The sequence below is a fragment of the Prunus dulcis genome, chromosome 5 (assembly GCF_902201215.1).
Source record: "Prunus dulcis chromosome 5, ALMONDv2, whole genome shotgun sequence".
Taxonomy (NCBI): domain Eukaryota; kingdom Viridiplantae; phylum Streptophyta; class Magnoliopsida; order Rosales; family Rosaceae; genus Prunus; species Prunus dulcis.
In genome coordinates this window covers 8,533,972-8,557,113 of record NC_047654.1, presented here as the reverse complement: position 1 = coordinate 8,557,113, position 23,142 = coordinate 8,533,972, and the positions used below count along the sequence as shown (strand labels likewise).

At 36.8% G+C, this 23,142-nt stretch overlaps 5 protein-coding genes across 6 annotated transcripts; 2 read left to right on the top strand and 3 right to left on the bottom strand.

Moving 5' to 3' along the window:
• Positions 1-2,216: 2,216 nt before the first annotated feature.
• On the bottom strand, positions 2,217-7,228 carry LOC117628962 (mavicyanin-like). Its single transcript, XM_034361502.1, has 2 exons — positions 7,066-7,228; positions 2,217-2,639 (listed from the first exon to the last, which is right to left on the bottom strand). The coding sequence occupies exons 1-2, from the start codon at positions 7,226-7,228 to the stop codon at positions 2,275-2,277; spliced, it is 528 nt and encodes a 175-aa protein (XP_034217393.1). The 3' UTR covers positions 2,217-2,274.
• A 1,135-nt stretch (positions 7,229-8,363) lies between these two features.
• Positions 8,364-10,328, top strand: LOC117628961 (sugar carrier protein C-like). The gene is made up of 4 exons (XM_034361500.1): positions 8,364-8,496; positions 8,624-8,949; positions 9,087-9,716; positions 9,864-10,328. Exons 1-4 carry the CDS (start codon positions 8,364-8,366, stop codon positions 10,326-10,328), a joined length of 1,554 nt encoding a protein of 517 aa, XP_034217391.1.
• Positions 10,329-11,769: 1,441 nt separating this feature from the next.
• On the bottom strand, positions 11,770-12,532 carry LOC117628960 (mavicyanin-like). The gene is made up of 2 exons (XM_034361499.1): positions 12,367-12,532; positions 11,770-12,119 (listed from the first exon to the last, which is right to left on the bottom strand). The coding sequence occupies exons 1-2, from the start codon at positions 12,530-12,532 to the stop codon at positions 11,770-11,772; spliced, it is 516 nt and encodes a 171-aa protein (XP_034217390.1).
• A 1,018-nt stretch (positions 12,533-13,550) lies between these two features.
• Positions 13,551-15,705, top strand: LOC117629289 (guard cell S-type anion channel SLAC1). Its single transcript, XM_034361830.1, has 3 exons — positions 13,551-14,084; positions 14,423-15,228; positions 15,330-15,705. Exons 1-3 carry the CDS (start codon positions 13,551-13,553, stop codon positions 15,676-15,678), a joined length of 1,689 nt encoding a protein of 562 aa, XP_034217721.1. The 3' UTR covers positions 15,679-15,705.
• Positions 15,706-15,737: 32 nt separating this feature from the next.
• LOC117629290 (protein TPX2-like) lies at positions 15,738-21,239 on the bottom strand. 2 transcript variants are annotated; one of them, XM_034361832.1, is made up of 18 exons: positions 20,735-21,239; positions 20,175-20,324; positions 19,977-20,051; positions 19,516-19,669; positions 19,156-19,264; positions 18,799-18,849; positions 18,168-18,265; positions 18,011-18,086; positions 17,864-17,926; positions 17,598-17,684; positions 17,412-17,470; positions 17,168-17,246; positions 17,024-17,089; positions 16,857-16,919; positions 16,636-16,713; positions 16,481-16,525; positions 16,251-16,348; positions 15,738-16,165 (listed from the first exon to the last, which is right to left on the bottom strand). In XM_034361832.1, the coding sequence occupies exons 1-18, from the start codon at positions 20,892-20,894 to the stop codon at positions 16,147-16,149; spliced, it is 1,530 nt and encodes a 509-aa protein (XP_034217723.1). In that variant the 5' UTR covers positions 20,895-21,239; the 3' UTR covers positions 15,738-16,146. The 2 variants fall into 2 exon arrangements, with proteins under 2 accessions (XP_034217723.1, XP_034217722.1); XM_034361831.1 differs by having other exon boundaries at positions 15,769-16,168; positions 20,735-21,237.
• Between the last annotated feature and the right edge of the window lie 1,903 nt (positions 21,240-23,142).

The window sequence follows — 23,142 nt, the reverse complement described above, 5'->3', positions numbered from 1 at the left end:
CATACCATATATCCCTATTTTCAGTTTTTGCACAGGACAAATTTCCGAACTCTCCCTCATTCATGAGAAATTGTTTGGTCTGGCGGATGGACACACAAAAAAGAGAACTTCCTATTAGGATTTAGGAGTCTTACATTTATAAATCGTATAACTGGCGGCTATACTATTTAATTTTTTTTTTTTTTTAAAGAGTATAGCCGTGCGACTATACTTATTTTGACACGTGAGCACCCAATCGCAAGGAGGGTCGCGATACCCTGTTTTTCTGAATTTTTTAAAAAACTTTACAAGCAGGTATAGCCGCACGGCTATACTATCCTCTACCCTTTTTTTGTCGAACATTACGGCCTCTCTTGTGGACCCCAATATAGAGGGTCCCTGTTATTTATGTTTTTGGCCGGATGAATGAGGCGGTTTGCCTGCGGAATCAAAGAATTTCTAATCATCTTGATGTGTAGCTGAACCGATATTTAAAACATTCATATGGTGCCAGTAGTATTTTTAAAAGATAAAGTGGCTTGATATCTTTAAGATCCAAATTGCACATAATGTGGAGAGCAATTCATGTCACGTTTCTAGTACCACAAACCGATTGCAAACTCACACTTACTAATAACTAGAAAAATCAATGACTCAAAAACAATGTTATTGAAACAAAATTACGACAGTAATTCGACATTCAGCCCTGGTCTGGTCCATCCCAATAATCCCAATAATATTAATCTTCATCCACACCCTTATTTTGCTCAAAAACTTCTAGTATGTGTATTCCCAGTGGAGCTTGGGCTAGAAGCAAATGATGATGGAAGCACAGTTATAGCAAGCTTCTGGCCACCAACTGCACAATGCATGGCAACACCATGTACTATTTTCTCCCTGGGGTTGCAAGCTTGATCACATCCTTTTGACTTGTTAATGGCTCACTGCCTAATGGAACTGCACATTGATGGAAGCCAATCCTACTCACTTTGACCACATTGTGGACTCCTCCTGGATAATTTAAAACTGCATATATAAACCAAATCGAAAAATCATGAATTAGTTTCCAAACACTCACAGTGTATATATATATATATATATATATATATATATATGTTTTGGTACTTGATTTACCAAGTTTGTCACCAACATGAAACAGATTGCTTCGAGCCCAAGCTTAGTAATCAAAGTTAAAAGTCCAACCTTTGTCCTGACCAACTATACAATCGCTTGCAAAAATCGAAGGGGCAAGAATTGGTAGAATGTTTGTACTTTTCTTTACCAATTTGCATGGTCTGGCGGCCAAGTTTACACATTATAGTATGACGGTTTGCTTATAGGACCGGTTCTGAGTTTTTTAAGACCCGAAGTGAAAACAAAAAATGAGCCTCCACTCTCAAAATTTAACATTAAAAAAAAAAAAAAATCCTTAGTGATAATTTTTTCCCAATAGTTTGAAGAGATTATGTATACAATTTATTTACTTGAATAAATTTCTCGTCTTTATAAAGTAAATTAATTTTGTAACAGATACTCATAAAACATGAATGAATTGTTGATCCTTGAACATTAGGGACATTAAATACTAAAATATTTACCAGTGTATCATCATTCAGATCAACAAAGAAAAAAAAACTTATGACAAATTGAAACTTGATTGGTTGGATATTTCTATTGTCGCAACTTAAAAAAAACATTTTATCATATGTATCATATGTTCTTATTTTTTCTATACTATTATACAAATAATAAAAAAATTACATTCATATTTGTCATTGAGTTTTAAATGAGGGGCCCAAACTTGCCCAATAATTTGTATTTCTTGTGGAGCAAATTATGGTAGTTTTAATTGCCAAATGGCAAATGGTTGGACTTCAAGGGCACTTTTATGCTTTAAATTTCAAGGATTCCGCCATCCCAAGTTCATGCTGGCAAATAAAGCATTCTTTAGCCACACAGCCACACAACATATATTTGGCAAGGAAAGATATTGTTGCAACTTGTGATGGAGCTTAAACTGAATTCTTACGAGTCAAGAAGATTTTTAGGTGTCACTGATCTTATACAATTATGTGAGTCTTTCTATTATCACATGACTAGTTATCTGATTTGATTAGAGAGTGAATTTTGATATGTGCTAGTAATTTGCCAAGATTCAAATTATAAATATTATGGAAGAATAATCCATATATATAATATTGTTTACAATAGTATCACATAACCTGTTAAAACTTAAAACTCACACCTAATAACAGGAAAATAAGTAATTAATTAATTAAATACTGATCCAAAACATCAAGCCATGAGCATCCCAAGAAAGCCAATAGTAAGAAGCATCATCAAAGCAAATCTTGTCCCAACAGTTGCAGTTGCTGCAGATGCACTGGGGCCTGGCCCAGCTGTGGCACTAGGCCATGAGCTATGGCTTGGACTTGGAGCAGATGGAGATGAAGATGGCAGCACAGTTATAAGAAGCTTTTGGTTTCCCAATTCACAGTGCTGGGCAACACCACAAATGTACCATTTTCTCCCTGGGGTTGCAAGGTTGATCACATCTTTTCCACTTGTTAATGGCACACTGTCTAATGGAGCTGCACATTGTTGAAATCCAGTGCCGTTCACTTTGAGAACAGTGTGGGCTCCTTTTGGATAGTTAAAAACTGCATAAAACCAAATCACATAAGAAAATATTGAGTTCGTTCTCATACAAACAATTTTATTAAAAAAAGCTAAGTTTGGCTTAAATTACCAAGTTGTCACCAAAAGAACTGAGCCCAAGGGGCAAAAACGACATGCCAAAACTAAGGGGCAAAAACTGCTAGAGCAAGGATGATGTAGAGATTGGAAGAGGCCATTGATATGGGAGTAGGTAGTTTCTTTTCTTTTTCTTATATGAATTTGGTTATTTTTCCTTTTCTTTTTTAGGGTAGAATGAATGTGGTTGTTTTGAGATGAGGAGGAGCTCAATTGATTTGCTTGCCAAAATAAGATGAAATGCTGCCAATTTATAAGGTCTGATCTGGCCACTGGCCAAGGACGGCACTAACTCTGCCTAATGGCACGAAAGTATTTGGGTTGAGCTTAGATTTTATTAGAATAGTAATATTTTGTTGGAGCTAGTCAAAATCACTTTACAGTCAGGCTCTTTTATTTTGTATGACCAAGTTCTATGAAGTTACTGGTGGCCTGCCTACCTCCCCACTCCGTAAGAAAATTTCTTAACGCGTGTAAGGTGGTATCTTTCCACAGCATCAATTATTATCTTGTCATATATGGTCTTGTCTAACTGTCTTAATTGGATGCAAGGAGTTTGTACCTCAAGTACAAGTAGTTATCACTGCACTTGAGGTTCTGTGATCGAATCTTTCCATCTAAATATCTTTTACATAAAAAAATAAATACAAAATACAAAAACTTTCTTAATTGGATAATTATATCAAACGCTAATGCCTATGAACCATCTATTTTCTTTGGTCCGTGAATTGAACTTCTTAGGGATAAACTTTTTATGTCTAATCCCACAAGATGAGAATGAGGGATGCTCATTCCCATATTTGGGAATGCTAGGAAATGAGGACTATATGAACTGTCATTTTCTCCCATTTCCATGTTTAGTTTGTGCAATATTATGAATGAAATGTTGTTCGATTTTTCAATAATACCCTTGATTTTTTTATTATTAAAAGTTATTAATTTGAAGAGTTTTTTTAAGGATCAAAAGTGGTGTTTTAAAATAATAAGATGTGAATGCAATTTGAAACCCGTTTTCAAGCTCCTAAATCTTGAACCAAACGGGCCCTTAGAACACTAAAATAATAACCACTAAGTGCATGGTTGAATAATTTTGGATTCTTATGATTGTTTGCATAGATGATCTTTGAGTGAATAACTAAAAAATGGACAATTCATATTGTTGAAATACATTAACAGTTCTAATTGATGAAATACAATGCACATCGGACCCAAAAAAGGTGTCAAGTAGCTCTTTTGATATGTGGGAAAGTAAGGAGAGGCTTGGTTTGAGTAATATAATGTAGATGTTGTGTCTTATCGATCTTATGGTCAAATTGGCTTTATTTGCTTTATGATGTAGTCCGGTTTAGAAAGACTCCATATTTGATGTCGCCCCTTTACAAATCTTACCAGCTCAAAGGATTGAAGGAATTTTGGACTATCTTTTCATCCACTTTTGTTGATGTTGTTTGATTTCACACGAAATATGTGCTATGATTTCATTAAGATTCAAATTACAATCGATGTGGATGAATAATAAAAATGTTTATGGCATCACAAACTGATTTGAAACCTCACGCTCAATAACAATAAAGAATGAATCAAATACTCAACAACAAAAGAATGTACAATCAAATATCAAGCCATGAGCATCCAAAGAAAGCCAATAGTAAGAAGCATTATCAAAGCAAATCTTGTTCCAACAGTTGTTGCTGCAGATGTACTGGGACCTGGCCCAGCCATGGCGCTAGGCCATGAGCTTGGGCTTGAGCTTGGAGCAGATGAAGATGAAGATGGCAGCACAGTTATAACAAGCTTTTGGTTCCCCAATTCACAATGCTGGCCTACACCACAAATGTACCATTTTCTCCCTGGGGTCGCGAGGTTGATCACATCTTTTCCACTTGTTAATGGCACACTGTCTAATGGAGCTGCACATTGCTGAAAGCCAGTCCCATTCACTTTCAGCACAGTGTGGGCTCCTTTTGGATAATTAAAAGCTGCACAAAACCAAATCACAAGAATCTTTGAATTAGTTCCCAAACCAACAATTAAAAGAAGAAAAAAGATATTACAAGTTTTAGAATGAAGAGTTGCATAATTTAATTACCAAGATTGTCGCCTACATAGAACAACTTTCCTTGAGCCCAAGCTTGGTAATCGAAATTAATCGTCCAACCTTTATCGTCACCAACGACATAATCTGTTGCCAAAATTGAAGGGGCAAATATTGCTAGAATGGCTAGGATACTGTAGAGATTGGAAGAGGCCATTGCAACTAGGTAGTTTCCTCTAAGAATTTGGTTTTTCTTTTTCTTTTTCTTGTGTGGGGAAAGAATTTGGTTGTTTTTGAGATGAGGAGCTCACTTGATTTGTTTGCCAAAAGAAGTTGAAATGCTGCCATTTATGGAGTCTGGTGTTTTGTCAAGTATAAGCCACAGAAGTATAGAATCTGGCCAGGGTCGGCATTGACTCTGCCGAATGGCACGAAAATCGCTAGATTGATTTAATACAACTAGAATAATAATGTTTTGTTGGAGCTATTAAAAAACACTTAACAGAACAGGCTCTTTTCTTTTGTATCACCAAGTTCTATGAAGTTACTGGTGGCCTATCTGCCTTCTCCACTCCAAAAGAAAATTTGTTTCATTTATTTGCCTTATTATGGTTGTTTCTAATTAAGTTTCTTCATTGTTGTGGCTTGGTTTGAGTAGTGCAGAGAAACACTTATATGAAATGGAGATAGCATTATTTTGCTATCCCGGTCAATCACGGCATGACACGCGTGATAACTTTTTCACATGACATTCTATGATTGACAGGGAATAGCAAAACAATGCTATCCTCGCTTCATACAAGTTTTTCTTGCAAAGATATTTGTGGCACAATTAATGTTGTGGCTTATCCTTTCGCTAAGTTGGCTTTATTTAATGCATATTCTGGTTTGAGGAGACTCTAGATTTAATCTCATAAACTCTTTTAGTCGATTGTAAATCGTCATAATCCTTCAATAAATCCTATCATCTTTCTTTCAGAAAAAGTGTTAGCATTAAAATAATAAAATGCCAATAAAAAATGCACAATATTATATCTTTCATTACGTACTCCATCTTTCGTACGGATCTCTTAGCTATCTTAAATTTGCACCCTTTTTACTTGAAGTTCCACTGCGTTCAGGATTTAATGGTAAAACTCAAAAATACAAAATAATATTGAATTTATAATAAAAGGCTTAGATTGAGAAAGAACCACACAAGTAACTAATAGGGTTTCATAATGGTTTGTATGCAAATAATATTCATGTCTGCCTAGTTCGGTGCTCTAAAGTAAAAAATTTAACGACTTTGAATATCTTTTAACCTCAAAAACTTTTTATTAACATCTAATGATTGTGTTGATCCCTATAGGTATAAATAAGGCACAGATACTACCAACTCAAAGGAGTAAGCGAAAGAAAAGCTCGTATACCGCGAGCTGCACCAAATACTTCTACAAATCCTACAAGCTCAAATGGTTAAAGGAAATAGAGTATTGAAAGCTAAAAAGCATAAGGTCGAATTGATGATTTTGGTCATCATAGTTTGGACAATCTTTTCATGCACTTTGATATCTTATATGATTTCAACTTTGCAAATGGTGTTCTTCTAATTTAAAAATTGTCAATCGAGGCTAAATAAACAAAATGATCATGCGAGGGAGGTATTTTTGTCTCTTTCGATTGTTTTCGTATGAAAATTGCTTTGAATTCACACTCAGTCAAAATTACCAATCATGTGGATGAATAATTCATATAAATGTTTCTGGTATTACATACGGATTTGAGACGTCACACTTAATAAAACAAAAGAATCAATCAAATACTCAACAAAAGAATACTAAGCCATGAGCATCCCAAAGGCAATAGTAACCATCATCAAAGCAAATCTTGTTCCAACACTTGTAGTTGCTGAAGATGTACTGGGGCCTGGCCCAGCTGTGGCACTAGGCCATGAGCTAGGGCTTGAGCTTGGGGCAGATGAAGATGAAGATGGCAGAACAGTTATAACAAGCTTTTGGTTCCCCACTTCACAGTGCTGGCCAACACCACAAATGTACCATTTTCTCCCTGGGGTTGCAAGGTTGATCACATCTTTTCCACTTGTTAATGGCACACTGTCTAATGGAGCTGCACATTGTTGAAATCCAGTGCCGTTCACTTTGAGCACAGTGTGGGCTCCTTTTGGATAGTTAAAAACTGCATCAACACCAAATCACAAAAAAAAAAAAAAAAATCTTGAGTTTCGTTATCATACCAATAATAATAATAATAACGGAAAAGAAAATGTTGGGTTTGGGAATGAGAATTTAAATTACCAAGATTGTCACCAACATAGAACAACTTTCCCTGAGCCCAAGCTTGGTAATCGAAATTAATCGTCCAACCTTTGTCGTCACCAACAACATAATCTGTTGCCAAAGTTGAAGGAACAAAAATTGCTAGAACGGAAAGGATAATGAAGAGCTGGGAAGAGGCCATTATAACTAGCAGTATTGATTGGGTTGAGTCGGTTTTTAGTTTCTGTGGATTGTTTCTTTTACAGATGATGAGATCAATGGATTTGCTTGTAAAAATAAGTTGAAATGCTTCCAATTTATAGGGGTGGTTTCACTTGACAAAAAATAAAAAAAAACCAAGAGTCTTGTTTGGAGAATAGTTCCAAGTCTGGCCATGGGTCGGCACTGAATCACTGAGCCTGCCGAATGGCAAGAAATGGTTTCAGCTAGAGTTAAAAACACTAACAAAGTATACGACTGACTCTCGCCATTAGAAATTTCTTGACGCGTCAAAATGGCACATACCCTTCACAACCATCAACACCTAGTCAAAATAATTTCCATCGATTATTTTTCATGACCATTTTTTATAAATATTACAAATAGGAAATCTTAGTTCTCTGTGTGAGTTTCCACGGATTGCCTAAGGTGATCCTCAGCTAATTTGAACTGGGTTTCCACTTTGACAACGGCTTTCACCATTGCCCGGCGAAAAGTCTATATTACCCCTAAAAGATAAACCATATACTAGGAAAAAATAAATAATTTAATAATAAAATGACTAAAATGCTGCGCGTGGAATTTAAGATACGTAATTTAATAATTTAATGACAGTTTCAGTTTTTAGGATTGTTCTTCTTTGAGTTGAAAATGTTATGTCGTTGTCTTCAAAAAAGAAAATAAAAGAAAATAAAAAGACCTAAGTTAAGGAAATTGAGGATGAGTGTCCAACTCCTTTCATGATTTTACTGTTTGGATTGGGAAGGGTTTACAACAGATATAATCTTATTATGTTTAAACAAAAACCCAAAATCCAATTTAAGTTAAACTACTTGATCCGGATATCAAAATCAGTTAGGATTTTAATTAGGTTTACAAATGCGGATAAGATTAAGTTGATAGACTCTCATTATCTAACTAGTACTAGTAATCCTGCTAGACACAGGACGTTTTGAACTATAAATACTTCATCAAACCCACCTAATTTTGTACGCTTAATTCCATCGATCCTTCCAAGTTGTTTTCTCTGGTTCAATTTTTGTTGCTTCAAGTAATTTTCTTAGCTTTCTTAGATTGATTTTTGAGTGAAAGAGAGAGAAAGTTAGAAGAAGGTAACAATGGCTGGGGGCGGTATAGCTCCATCGAGTGGTGTAAAACAATACCCTGGTAAACTCACAGCTAGGGTTCTTATAACATGTATTGTTGCGGCTACCGGTGGTCTGATTTTTGGGTACGACCTTGGAGTTTCAGGTATGTAACATTTTGTTTTTGCACAACCCAGTTTTATTTTATGTATGTATGCATCCTTTAATTTCTAGAATTACCATGCACTTATAAGAATATACATGACATCGAATTTGATTTGGTGATTATGCAGGCGGTGTCACATCCATGGACTCTTTCTTGAAACAGTTCTTTCCAGCGGTTTACCAGAAAGAGTCTTCGATCAAGCCTTCCGACGATCAGTACTGCAAATTCGATAGCCAGACACTTACACTTTTCACATCTTCGCTATATTTGGCTGCTCTGGTTGCATGCGTTTTTGCATCAACTATAACCAGAGTGTGTGGTCGCAGGCTTACAATGATCTTGGGTGGAGTTCTTTTCTTGGCTGGTGCCTTGGTCAATGCTTTTGCTAATGCTGTTTGGATGCTTTATGTTGGTCGTCTATTTCTTGGTTTTGGTATTGGATGTGCCAATCAGGTACCCATGATTATGAATTTAATTTTTGATACATAGATTATACTTTATGAATATTTTAGGTTATTCGCACTCCCAGTTTGTTATTTCGTGTACTTTTTACAAACCCTAATTCGTTTTTCTAATTTCTTTTTGCGCAGTCTGTGCCGATCTATGTCTCTGAAACAGCCCCATCTAAATACCGTGGTGCTCTCAACATGATGTTCCAATTGTCGATCACAATTGGAATCCTTGCTGCTGGTGTGCTTAACTATTTCTTTGCCGAGATCAAAGGCGGTGGGGGATGGCGTTTGAGTTTGGGAGGTGCTGCAGTCCCTGCCATTATAATCATAGTTGGAGCATTGTTTTTACCTGACACACCAAACTCCTTGGTCGAGCGTGGGAAGCATGAGGAAGCCAAAGCTCAGCTTCTTAAGCTCAGAGGAGTTCCTAATGTTGATGAGGAGTTTAATGATCTAGTTGCGGCCAGTGAAGCATCCAAGTTGGTAAAACACCCATGGGTTAGCTTGTTGAGCAGGAAATATAGACCCCAGCTTGTGTTCGCAATCGGCATCCCCGCCTTCCAGCAACTTACTGGCATGAACGTGATCACGTTTTATGCTCCTGTCTTGTTCAAAACAATGGGATTTGGAAGCAGTGCTTCTCTCATGTCAGCTGTCATCACCAATCTCGTTAATGCTTTAGCTACATTTGTCTCAATTCTCACTGTTGATAAGGTTGGAAGGAGGAAGCTTTTCTTACAGGGTGGTTGCCAAATGCTCCTCATGCAGGTATAATTCAAGTTTCTTTTTTCTTTCCCTGTTTTGTTTTGTTTTCTTCTATTTATATGTTTTACTTCCTTAGATTTCATAAATTTTAAATAAACAAAAAAGAACCTGAATTTAATGTTTTTTTCCTTCTTTTGTTGGCATTTTTAGGTGGGTGTTGGAATTGCTATGGCTGTTAAATTTGGGGTCAGCGGCAACCCTGGAAAGTTGACACTAGGGTTTGCAGTTCCCTTGGTGGTCTTAATCTGTGTTTACGTGGCTGGATTTGCTTGGTCTTGGGGGCCTCTAGGATGGTTGGTGCCCAGTGAAATTTTCCCACTTGAAGTAAGGTCTGCTGCTCAGGCTATCAATGTCTCCGTCAACATGATTTTCACCTTTGCCATAGCCCAAGTCTTCACAGCCATGCTCTGCCACCTGAAGTTTGGCTTGTTCTTCTTCTTCTCTGTCTGTGTAGTGGTGATGAGCATTTTCATCTACAAATTGTTGCCCGAAACGAAAGGAGTTCCAATTGAAGAAATGCACACTGTGTGGGAGAATCATCCATATTGGCGTAAGTATGTTATTAAAGAGGAAGGCATTGCCATGGGCAAGGGCAAGGGAGGACAGAGTGCCTAAAGATTTTATTTTTTCCTTTTTCGAAAAACAATAGTTCATAGCTTACCTTTGCTTTCTTTTAATGTAACCCCATCAAGCCAACTAGCTTATATTCTGTAGTCTAGCTTGTGATAACGTCTATCGCTATAAGTTGTATAAATTCACTAGAATTTTATCAAATGTGAAAAACCATGAGTTCTCAAACTTTATATTACAAATCACAATTTCGACAATTATGTATGATTATCTGATTAATCGCCTTATTTTGTCCCTCATTCTCTCTTGTGATTTCACCCCTGCACACTGCAATTAAATGGAAAACACTTCAAATATTTGTTGGAAGAAAATTAACTTGAATTGTAATTAACACCTCAATTTGATCGAAACAGTAGAGAACATCCCTTCAACAAGACAGCATTATAAGAGCACCAAACTCGATGTTCGGGTTGGTTGTAGTGTCTTCTAGATTTGGTTTTGATTTTGTTGCTTTTTGTGCAGGAGTGTAGCCAAAATTATTAGGTTAGTTAGTTAGGCCAAAATTTAAAACACTACTTAAAAAAGACATAAATAGTAAAAAAGTGATGTGATATGTGGTTATCTGTAACCAACTCATTGTGGTCACGGGATACACACTGTCCTTTATTAGTTGGTACATGTTGGCTCTTTGCCATGACATAAGTGTCATACTTAAATTGTGAATTACTAAGTAAGGGGCTTGTAGCTTAAGTGGTTAAGAGCAGTTATCCTTGCACTCGATGTCCTGTATTCGAATTCCCCCTCTCTAATATCGCTTATGTAAAAAAGTGTGAATCACTAAAATTCAAAAACAAAGATGATGAATGAAGGGTGCCACCACCATACCTTTTTTTTTGGGTAAAAGTACCACAACCATTTGATTCTTCTTCTTTGTCATGGATCCTCTCACATGATAAGCCTCTCGCCAACATCGTTATACCATGTGGCCATATTCTAATATCATACAATAATTTCTCCACGTTCAAGCAATACAACCCCCTCTTTTAGTAACTCTCGATTAATATTAAACATAGGTAAGGTGGATTATTGTCACTTTCTAAAGGTAATGTGTGATTTTACTTTAGGGGCAGCAGTATAATTAGCCTTGATATAATTTATGTCACAAAAAAGAATTGTGTAGGATGCCACAAGCACTGCATCATGAAAATCATGGAGTCAAGTGCAAGCAAAGTCAAGTTGGTAACATCCATGTATATTCTGCATGTTCAATGAAATTATGCAATGTATATCTAACGGTATAAAGCTATATGTTGGTCAAAATTAATAAGAAAACTGCCTTGTTGAATATTTCTTTAAGATCCAAATGTGATAAATCATTCGTATAAATAGTGGAAGTGTCACAAATCCATTTCAGAACGTACACTTATTATTTCAGTAAAGAATTAATCAAATACACAGAATCAATGATGAGACCTTAGTCCAAATATTAAGCCATGAGCAACCCAAGAATGCCAACAACAGCCATCATCCACCCATATTTTATTCCAAGACTTGCACTTGCTGCAGAGGTGTAGGGGATTGAGGTGTTAGGGCTTGAGGCAGTGAGACTTGGGCTAGGGGCAAAAGAAGATGGCAGCACAGTTATCAGAAGCTTCTGGTTCCCCACTGCACAATGCTTGGCAACACCACAAATGTACCATTTTCTCCCTGGGGTTGCAAGGCTGATCACGTCATTTCCACTTGTTAATGGCACAGAGTCTAATGGAGCTGCACATTGTTGGAAACCAGTCCCATTCACTTTGAACACATTGTGAGCTCCTTTTGGATAGTTAAAAACTGCACCAAAACCAAATCACAATGTCTTGAATTAGTTCCCCGACCAACGATTAAATACCCAAAAAAAACGGATATAGACTTAGCCAAGTTGGTTAGAGCAAATGTGCTCCTCACTCTGCATCTGAATTCGAATCCCCCTCCCCGTAACTTAGATTAATTTAAAGTAAAATATTAAAAAGGTAATAATAAAAAAAAAAAGGTAAATAAATAAACTGCAAGTTTGTGGAGTTCTTCATAATGTAATTACCAAGTTTGTCACCAACATAGAACTGCTTTCCCTGAGCCCAAGCTTGGTAGTCAAAGTTGATGGTCCAGCCTTTGTCATCACCAACAATGAATTCAGTAGCCAAAATACAAGGGGAAACTAGTGCCAGAGTGGCAAGGATAATGAAGAGCTGGGAATTATAGGCCATTTCAACTGGTTTTGAGTGTTGGCTTCGGAATTTCTATGAACCTTGGTTGTTTCGAGAAGATGAGCTCAGTTGATTTGGTTGTCAAAATGAGTTCAAATGCTGCCAATTTATATAAGATTTGGTCTGGCTAGGGACGGCACTGCCACTGCCGAATGGCATTAAAAGATTGTATAGTTAAAATTACAATGTAATTATAATATTAATTGGTAAGTAACGTATGACTACTAGAAGATTAATTTTGTTTGAGCTATGTATTCCAAATTGGGTTTTTTTAATAATAAAAAATAAAAAATTTCTCAGAGGCCTGCCTCTGCCGCGTATGAGGACCTTCTTCCATTCCATCAATCAATTTTCATGGAAAATTTTCATTATTCTATTAGAGGCCTAAAATGATTGGCACCATTTTGTTATTGCATGGTCTGATATTAGTGCTTCCAAAATTCATCCAAAAATTTGATCAATGCATCCATCATTTGAGTTTTAAAATGTTTTCGCATTAATCCCTCTTTATGTAGTTTAGACTATCGCATATACTCAAAAATTAAAAAATTAAAAAAAAACAAAGTTTTCACATTTTGTCTATTTTGAAATTGGGCCTGAAATGACATTGTTTGGGCCTGAAAAAGACCAAACAATTTTTTTGAGATCTTAAGCCACAGAATATTCAAAGCTTTTATCCTTCCTTTCATGTCATTGACTCCTAGCTATTGCTCTCTACGTCATAATCAAATTAAAATCTTAAGCCACCAAAATCATTTGATTTTCCCTCACAGGATGTCCCTCCAAAAACCCACTTTTTTCTCAAGAAAAGTATTGGCTCCCATTTCATCGTCCAAGCCCACCACAAGCAGAACCCACGTACCTTCTAATTTTTCCCACTTTTTGTGAAGACACCTAAAAAAGTACACAAGGAACAAGCTTCCAACAAAATATCAAATATAAACAACATATGAGACTTAACATGAAAACTAGTCCAAGAACTAATTCTTAGTTTCACTCTAGCATCAGCAGAAGCAAAATGGATCAAAGACCACCTTCTCCAAGTTTCCCCAACTCTCATTTTATTGATATCCATGAAGTCTTGCCAGAAGAAGACGAAGAAGAAGAAGAAGAAGCAGAACAAGGGAGTATTAGCAGAGAGAACCCATTTAGCAGAACCATTAAAATCAATAGAGAGTTGAAGAGAAGTGATGGGAGTTTAAATAGGCAAGTTTCACTGGAGACTGGATTTTCAGTGCTTAAAAAAGAGTCCAAGGCTAAATTTGAGAAGAGGGTTAATCTGCCCAGGAGTGGAAGAAGTTTCGGAGGCTTCGATTCGAGTAGCAGGCTTGGCATGGAAGGAAGGAAAGGAGACTTCAGTATTTTCAAGACCAAATCATCAACACTGAGTAAGCAGAACTCTGTGTTGCCATCGAAGAAGGAAAGAGATCAGATGGAGTCTCAGAGGACCACTGATGGCAATGGAGGAGGACTTGATGAATCTGTTAATCACAGTGTTCCTGCTGGGAGATACTTCGCTGCGCTTAGAGGACCTGAACTTGACCAAGTCAAGGTAACACACTGATCAAAGCAGCTTCCAATGTCTAGTGTTGAACTAATTGTTCCAACATTTCATATGTTAATATAACTTTACTCATTTGATAGAAGTGATTCGAAATCACTTTCAGTCATTTTTTAGATATCCAACTCATTATGTTGCCAAATTGTCAATCTAACATCATACATTTAAATCAGAATCAGCCTCTTCAATGACTCAAATTAACACTGTGACAACATATCATATCAAATTATCCAGGAAGAGAACAATATCAGTATATGTATATTGATCACTATATTATTTACCAGATTTATCTTAACTAATTAATTTATGAGTTACTATATGGTTTGCAGGATGATGAGGATATTCTCCTCCCAAAAGATGAGAAATGGCCCTTTCTCCTCAGATTTCCAATTGGATGCTTTGGTATTTGTCTTGGCCTTAGCAGCCAAGCTGTGTTATGGCATGCCCTAGCCACCAGCCCAGCCACCAAGTTTCTCAATATCTCACCCTTCATAAACGTTGCCCTCTGGCTATTAGCTGTGCCAGTCCTGCTCTGTGTCTCCTTCACCTACATCCTCAAATGCATCTTCTACTTTGAAGCAGTGAAAAGAGAGTACTTCCACCCGGTTCGGGTCAACTTCTTCTTTGCTCCTTGGGTTGTCTGCATGTTCTTAACCCTTGGTGTACCACCTGCAATTGCCCCAGAAAAACTTCAACCTTTCATTTGGTGCACTTTCATGGCACCCTATTTTCTTCTTGAGCTAAAGATCTATGGACAGTGGCTTTCAGGTGGGAAGAGAAGGCTTTGTAAGGTTGCCAATCCATCTTCTCATCTCTCAGTAGTTGGGAATTTTGTCGGGGCAATTTTGGCTGCCAAGGCTGGGTGGGATGAGGCTGCCAAGTTTTTGTGGGCAGTTGGCTTTGCACACTATCTTGTGCTTTTTGTGACTTTGTATCAGAGATTGCCTACTAGTGAAGCATTGCCTAAGGAGCTACACCCTGTGTATTCCATGTTCATCGCAGCCCCGTCAGCTGCAAGCATTGCTTGGGAAACTATCTACGGGGAGTTTGACGGGGTGTCGCGGACCTGCTACTTCATTGCATTGTTTCTGTATGTTTCACTGGTCGTAAGGATCAATTTCTTCACAGGGTTTAGGTAAGCTACTCCTTTGTTTTACATGTCATGTTATCAAACTATTAATCATGACTGGACATTGAAACATAATTTCATCTAAATAATAGCTCATCCTTTTGTAGATTTTCAGTGGCTTGGTGGTCTTACACCTTTCCAATGACAACTTTCTCAGTAGCCACCATCAAGTATGCAGAACAAGTACCGTCAGTTGGAAGCAAGGGCCTTGCAGTTACTCTTTCTCTCATGTCATCTGCTATGGTGTCAGTATTGTTCATGTGCACGCTTCTTCATGCCTTTGTTTGGCACACATTGTTTCCAAACGATCTTGCCATTGCCATAACAAAGAGAAGACTTGGCAAAGAGAAGAAACCCTTCAAAAGAGCCTATGATATAAAGCGCTGGACAAAGCAGGCTCTAACCAAGCACAATTTGATAACCAAGGATTTTGATGGAGGGAAAGAAGAGGGCTAGAGAGAGAGAGAGATAGAGAGAGAGAGAGATCAGCAGTTAAATGGAAATTACATATGAAGTTCTGTAATTGTTTTTCAACATATCATCCTATTGAGCACATAACTGCAAATTGTGTATATTCTTTGACTAATCACAATTACATGTGTCTGGGTGCCACTAAAAGAAAATGTTGTAAGTAAGAGGTGGCCTTAACAGCTATACAACACCGGCCTTCGACATATTTATTCAATTTCAACTGAAATCAATTGGAGAAATGCAAAAGAAGTTGCTGGTTTTACATATATCTGAAAGAACAGCAGCCATTGTGGATTTTCCATTTACAACAGAAGGAAGGGCTTCATAATCTTTCCAAAGAGTTGTGCAATCATTGGCCGAAAACATATTTTTACTGGTCTTTCATTTTGACAGCAGATAACCAAATCTGATGCCCCTGTAGGAGCTATTTCAGAACTTTGTGCTCCTTCACTTTCAACGGACTCCAAAACTCCTGCTGCAATTTCAGGGACAATACTTGAATAAGAAAAATAGAGAAATGAGAATAGAATCAATTATCCATCATTCAGCTGGCACACCTCATCCTCGATTTGTTATCAACATCAGTGGTGCACCTGTCACCCCCAAATTGAGCCTGCTTTGCACCAAACAGAGAAGGTTTTTCTTTGACCATTATCTACAAGAGGATGTGAGACCACAAGCATAGAAGATGAGAGAAGGAATTAAATGAATCTCAAGCACTCATAAGGACCAAAAATAAATAAGCAATGAAGATTATATTAACAATCAGTTCTATAAGGTACTTTACCTTGTGTTCTGGTTGGAAAAAATTCGATCTATTTTCTTTTGAGTCCTTGTGCCGAAAAAAAAAAAAAAAATCAAATAACTCAATAGTTACTAAGGAACGTGAAATCTAATCAATAGTATATGTTTGACGTTTAATGAAAGGGGAACAAGGATAACCTTCGTAGATAAAGATGTAGGCTGAGACACTTTCAACCGTGATCCATTCTTTGGCTGGAGCTCAGATGTCAAAGACAGCTAGGATTCAACCGAAGAACAAATGAGAATTACAGGTATGTAAAGTTATGGAAACGGTAATATGGTTACAATATAGGAACAATAAGAGAGAATTACTACAAAAGGGATACAAAGAAGAACTACAAAAACTTGTCACCATCCACCTTACTGAAGAGATCCGTTGGTGGAAACTGCTGATTTTTCCTCTCTGTCTGAAAATTAAATTCCTTTATATGAAACAAAAACATGCTGTTAGCTTAGATGATGTTGACAACTGGGAAATATAAACAATATGTCGTCACTAAGCAATAGGATAACGTCTTTGAGCTACCATTGGTACAGTGGTTTCCCGCTTGTTATTCCAGAAAACACCAATATCTCCTTTGCTAGATAAAATCTGCACTAAGATAGGAAATAATCCCATAGTTGGTATCTGCTAGAATGAATTTCTAGTAAATTAGCAGTAAAACATTACCTTTTTATTAAGAGGACGAGCTTTGAATTTTTGCATTACTTCATTTCCATCCTGCTTGGGACCATCCACCGTACTTGGTCTAATCAAAGTAGATCAAACCCAGAGTAAGAACTATTTTTCAGTTATACTAAAACATTGGAAAATGTAAACTGAGCATTCCTTTTTCTCATGTGGACTAAATGTAAACTGGACATTCCTTTTTTCTCATGTTGACTTTGGTTTAAAAGATTTTTTCTGTTATTACCTTCTAGATTCTCTGTTTCCATTTTCTGCAACAGTAGAAATACTAGGTTTGTCCAAACCCTGCAAAATGGACAATAATAGTCATGATTCCATTAAAAAAAATTGGGCAAAGGTTTCACATTTGACAGTAGGGAGCACTTTGACTTCAGATAACAGTGAAAACTACTTAATGAAAATAACAGCTAACCTTCTCAGGATCATTGAAACGATGTGAGGATGATGAAACAGCAGATGTATTTTGCATGGCCCTTTCCGTTGTCTTGAGGTGAAATTCCTAAGAAGAAACGTAACAAAGGGATTCTGAGCCAGAAAACTCCAAAACATAATTATTTATATAGAACCTTTTTCTTTATTTCGTTTCAGTTTGAGCTACAGAAGTCATTATCTTCCAAGCCACTGGTGCAGAGTAATAATATGTTAAGAACAAGCAAATTATAAATATCAAACACTCACTTGAAATTCTGGCAACTTTGGAGTGCTCCTTGTTGGGAGTGGCAATGAAGGAGCCTCGAAAATCTGTAGTTTAGAAACAGAAACTTGAGGGAAGAATGACAGTGAAAACACTATTCAAATCCCAATTTAATAACTTTAAGTACCAACTTTTCGGTTCAATGGACGAGCTTTGAATTTTCGATGAGCTGATGTCACTTGTTCTAGCACTGATGCATTCTTAGGCCTGAAATATAAACATATAATAACTACCCTGCAGACTGGTAAATAAAGCTATGTGCTTTGTGCCCTGATAGAATGAACTCACCTTATCCTATGTGCCCTAGATGCTGTTTCAAGGTCCGGCTCTCTTGGAATAGTAAGTCTCAACTTGGCATGTGCAGTGGTTTTATCAAAAGTTTCATCCTGAAATACCAAAGCATAAATATTGTAATTTTATAAACTTTACTGATAACTTGGGCGGATCTCTTATTTAGTACATTATCTTTATACAACACTATAGGCCATCTTCAGTTCCCTTTTATGTATCACTTCAGCCATCTAAGAACAAAATCACAAGTAAGAAATATGGAAGACTTATGACACCCAGAAGTACATTAAAGACTTCACTAACAATGTAAAATGTTCTGAAATACAGGTAGCAGTTGCATTTTGACAAAGGTAAATTGATCGAAAGTTTCAATTTGGAAGGACAGTTTTTGGCATAACCTTTAGTGTTATTGGATGTAATTTTGGCAAGGCTTGGGTCACAGTTAGCCACACAAACAAAAGCTGTTGATTTATCAGAAGCATGATTTCGTAAAGAAAATCACAAATTTCAGAATTTGCGAAGTTTTAGGCATTACTTATCAAACAAATACTGGACAAATCTAAAAACAATTTTTTTTTCTTTTTTTTTTTTGGGTGGAAAATCAAACACCAAGCAGTAGGTAGAATACCTTTTTAGGCACCTTGTGAACCAAATTAGTTTGCTGCTTTGTGTCAGTAACCTGAAATGCAGAAAAAAGAATGATGTTCAATTCAAAGGAACCACTAGTTCAAAAACCAAGTGTAAATTTTCTATCCAATTTTAGATACATATGAATTTACAGTAAGTCAAAAGCACACCTGACTTAAATAACTATTTAGATTTTAAATGAGAATAATACACATTCAAAAGAACATAATCATCATGCAGTAAGAACTGGTCCAAGTGTGTGTAACGGAAGAATACTGATCCAAGTTCTATAGAAAGACGATAAATTTTTGGAATATCCTCAATACAAATTACTGATAGACTAGTAAAACTTACATACCTTACACAAATGACCTCCATCTAGCTTTTGCCTCTTGGCAGCTTGACTTTCAACCCCAGAAGAACTACATAAGCTCTTCTCGTTGTTTTCAAAATGCAGCATCTGAAATCTAACAGTGTCGTAATAAAACATCAGAATGCGGTCAGTATAGGACGTAAGGGTAATCATTTGGGTATACAGGACATAGAATGCAGGGATTTATCATATTGAATTAAATACTTTATTGGACAGAGTAATGCCCAACTTAACAACCCCAGTAGCATTTTCACAAATAAGAGCCCCACCTAGAATATCTGGGGTGAGAAAGTAACTTAATGAAAACTATGCTGGTATGCATAGATGCAGAACATTCTGAATTACCTGGAACCGCCAATTTGAGGTTTCAGATTTTGCTTAGCGAGCTGACTTGCTGTAGGTTTCATCAAAGTTGAGCTCCTGGGGAAAGATGGCTTTACAGAAGATTTACTTTTACCTTTTAGCTTATCACCGGCTAAGTGATTGTAGAATGTCATTCCTGGAAAACAAATATATAAATTAAAGAGGGAGAAAAAACACTAAAAACAAAAGATACATCATGTTGGACCCATGGAATAACTTAATCATAGTTCATGATAACATCGTACTCAATATTTGTGTAAAGCTTAATTTCAGCTGAAAGTCTTCAGATTTTAAAATAGGTACAGTAAAATTAATCATGAATAACGTAAGTTGAAAAATATAAGTATTCGCTAAATCATTATATAATGCTCTTAATTTATTCGGAAACCATTTGGGAAATCCATTAGTGAACACAGTAGTCATAAAGGTACCAGAATGATCACCTGTACCCGTTCCATGTGGTTGATTTAGAACTTTTTGTAAATTTCCAAATATCCCTCTATTCATTCCTCCGCAATCTAGAAAATAGACACATTACATTTCAACATTTAGACTTCAAACCAAGATAAAGATGCTCAAAAGACTTTGCTTTCTAAATCCTGCCTCTCCACCAGGCACAAACCAAGAAGTTTGATCAATACCTCTGTTATTTACATCCATTGCACATACTTCTTCGCCCCCACCCATATCACACTCGCCGTCATTCGTATTCTCCACAGCTCTGGATTTTGGGGAGACGTTTACATTTTCCCGGAAGATGTCCGCTCCTAGTACTAACCTTGTCACAAAAGCTGAAACGGACAAAAATGGCATAAGCTTGGTAGTTTTTCCCTTCTATCCAATATATAACTTCATGCATTGCTAAAATTCCTTAAACCACAGATATCTGTTTTGAATAAGGTAATGTATCACAGAGTAAAATCAATTTTGAAAACCAAAAAAAAAAAAAAAATAGAGTAAATATATCACCAAAATAATCACTTTCAAATGGAATTGTCGGAATATAGATACAACATTGAAAAGAATCATTCTTTTAATTTTAGCAAAGAAGAATGCTAGGGTTTGTAAATGCTTTTAAAAAAATGGATAAAGCCGAGCTTACTATAGCTCAACTTAATCAAACGCACAAAAATATTTAAGAAGAAATTGTTCAAAAATATAAATTTCAAGAAAACGTGTCGTCTAAGGTAGAGAAGCTCACGAGACGGCGGGTAGCTCTTGGCGGACTCGAACCAGAGCTCGGCTCGGCGAGCCTCCGCCGGAGTTTCCTGTCTGGTGAAGTTAAAGCACCGAGCGGCGTCGAACTCATAGTCAATGTCAACTTCTTGAGCTATAAACACTTGCTCAACCTCCATTTCCATTCCCTCTCTCTCTTTCTCTCTCTTCCACTTTCACTCTCTACAATGCACCACAACCAGGGCCAAAGACCATGGATCCAATCACCGAAAATCTCTAATTCGGGACTCAGAGCTCAGAACCCGACCTGCTAAAGCCCTAAATCTGGAGGTTTCTGCTCCGTTTTGTAGCAGCAGCCGGAGAGAGAGAGCAAGGTCCGCTCGCCGCAATGTGGCACCACCCGTGTAAAATTTTTGTAACCGAAATTTAAGCGCAAGGTACAAGGGATCAAAAGCGCAAGGCCGTAGGGTGCAAGCACTTTAAAGCCGGCAGAGTGCGTTTTGCAGGAGCGTAAGGCCTTTGGACATATGCCAGGCTTCTCTTTTTGTTTTGTAGCGTCGTAGTTTTTTGTAACGATCCGCAAAATTTGAACTTATGGCCCTGGAGAATTTATATATTTATTAATTTTTATTGGGATTTGGATTGGCGAATGTGCCCCTGGGGTTTTTGGGGAATTGCGAACTGTTTGGGTTTGAATTTTGAATAGCGTGGTGGATAAGAGCGTCATTTCGGTTGTGTCCTTCGACTGAGGGGCAGTGTTATCGGCTTTTGCGCTCGGTTTCGGGTGGCGAAATCCTGTCTACGACTCTGAAGTTTCGGCGCGTCTTCAGTATGCCCTTCGGGTTTCGTGGAATTGCAAGATTGTCCCTAACGGTAGTGTTTGTTTGTGATGTCATATAGAGGGAAAAATGGGGCCCCTCCTCTCACAGGTTCAAAAATGAGACTGTGATCAAAGGGCAAGATAGGCAATGTCAGAATTCGGTGCTGCAAATTATATTGTGAAGTTCTTTTCATCTAGGGGTGCAATACCTCCAGATTCAGAACTTAACTCGAACTTAATTAAGGTTTAAATATGTTAATAAACTCATATTTCAAACTAAGGTTAACTAAAACTCGATCAACTCATTACAAATACATATTGTCATTGTCATTTATGTGAATTTTATACAAATGACTTATTTGTGTTCTGATTTGAATACTAGCATCCGTACAATATGTATGAGTTTAATATATTATCCTTTTTCTCAATAATAAAGATTCTCAAAAAAATAAAAAAACCACAATGAACTGAGATTTTTTCTAATAAAATGACGAAAGATACCGCTAAATCAAAGCCCGGTCGGCTACTATGTCTCTTCAATTATGTGATTTGATAGTTTGTCTTTCACAAAAAAAATATATTATAGGCACTCTTTGTCAAAGAGAAAATCATAAATGTAGACTTTTTGACCATACTGAAGTGTATATGCAATCTTACTCCACTATATTCCTAAATGAGGAAAATTCAACACACAGCGCAACACAATTTCACACCAAAAAGAGGATGTTATAAACATGGGATTTTGAATCAAGACACAAATTGAGTAGATTATTTTTGTGTAAAAGATTTAAAATGCAACACACCAACCGGGCAAAACTGAACATTGTTTGTGCTTATATAGTTTCTATACACAAAATTGTGTACAGATTACTGTCCTTGATCTGAACAAATTTGAAATATGGGTCCATCGATCATTGAGGAAAGAATTGAATGAGTATTTAAGGTGCTTGTACTGGTCTATAGCATCCGAGGCTTTTCTAATTGAATGGGAAGATTACTTGGTCGCTCAAAGTTTCAGAGATGTGACAGAAAATATAAATGATAACCATTTAAGTTTTTTTTTCTAGTTCATCAATTCAATATGGAATTTTTTTTCCCCCACATTGGATGCCTTTCCTTCACCTAACTTGTACTTTGCATCAACTGAGAACATACAACTTGGTTCTGAAGCAAATGGTGGAAGATGGCCTCATGTGCACAGGTGTTTTTCTTTGTGGACACATAATGACCTAAATTAGGGTATGGGGCTGGGGCTCTGGGGAGCAAACAGCTTTTCAAACGTGTCCGACATTTGACAAGATGCAGCTTAGGCTGTAAGTAGCCTACAGTAGCATTCATCATATATTAGATTTTGCTATAAGTGGAAAAAATATTTTGTCTTTCACCTATATTATAATACGAGAACGGGTTATACCACATGACATTATTCTAGTATTATACAATAATTTCTTATTATGAAAAATAATTTTTTTATAGAATAGAAGTAGTTTGTCCCGTTTTAATAAAAGATAATGCGGCAAATATTACCGAGACACACATTTATATTTTTCTACAACTCACAACGTGCCCCGTCCATTCTAACAAACTAATAGACCAATTCACACGACATCAAA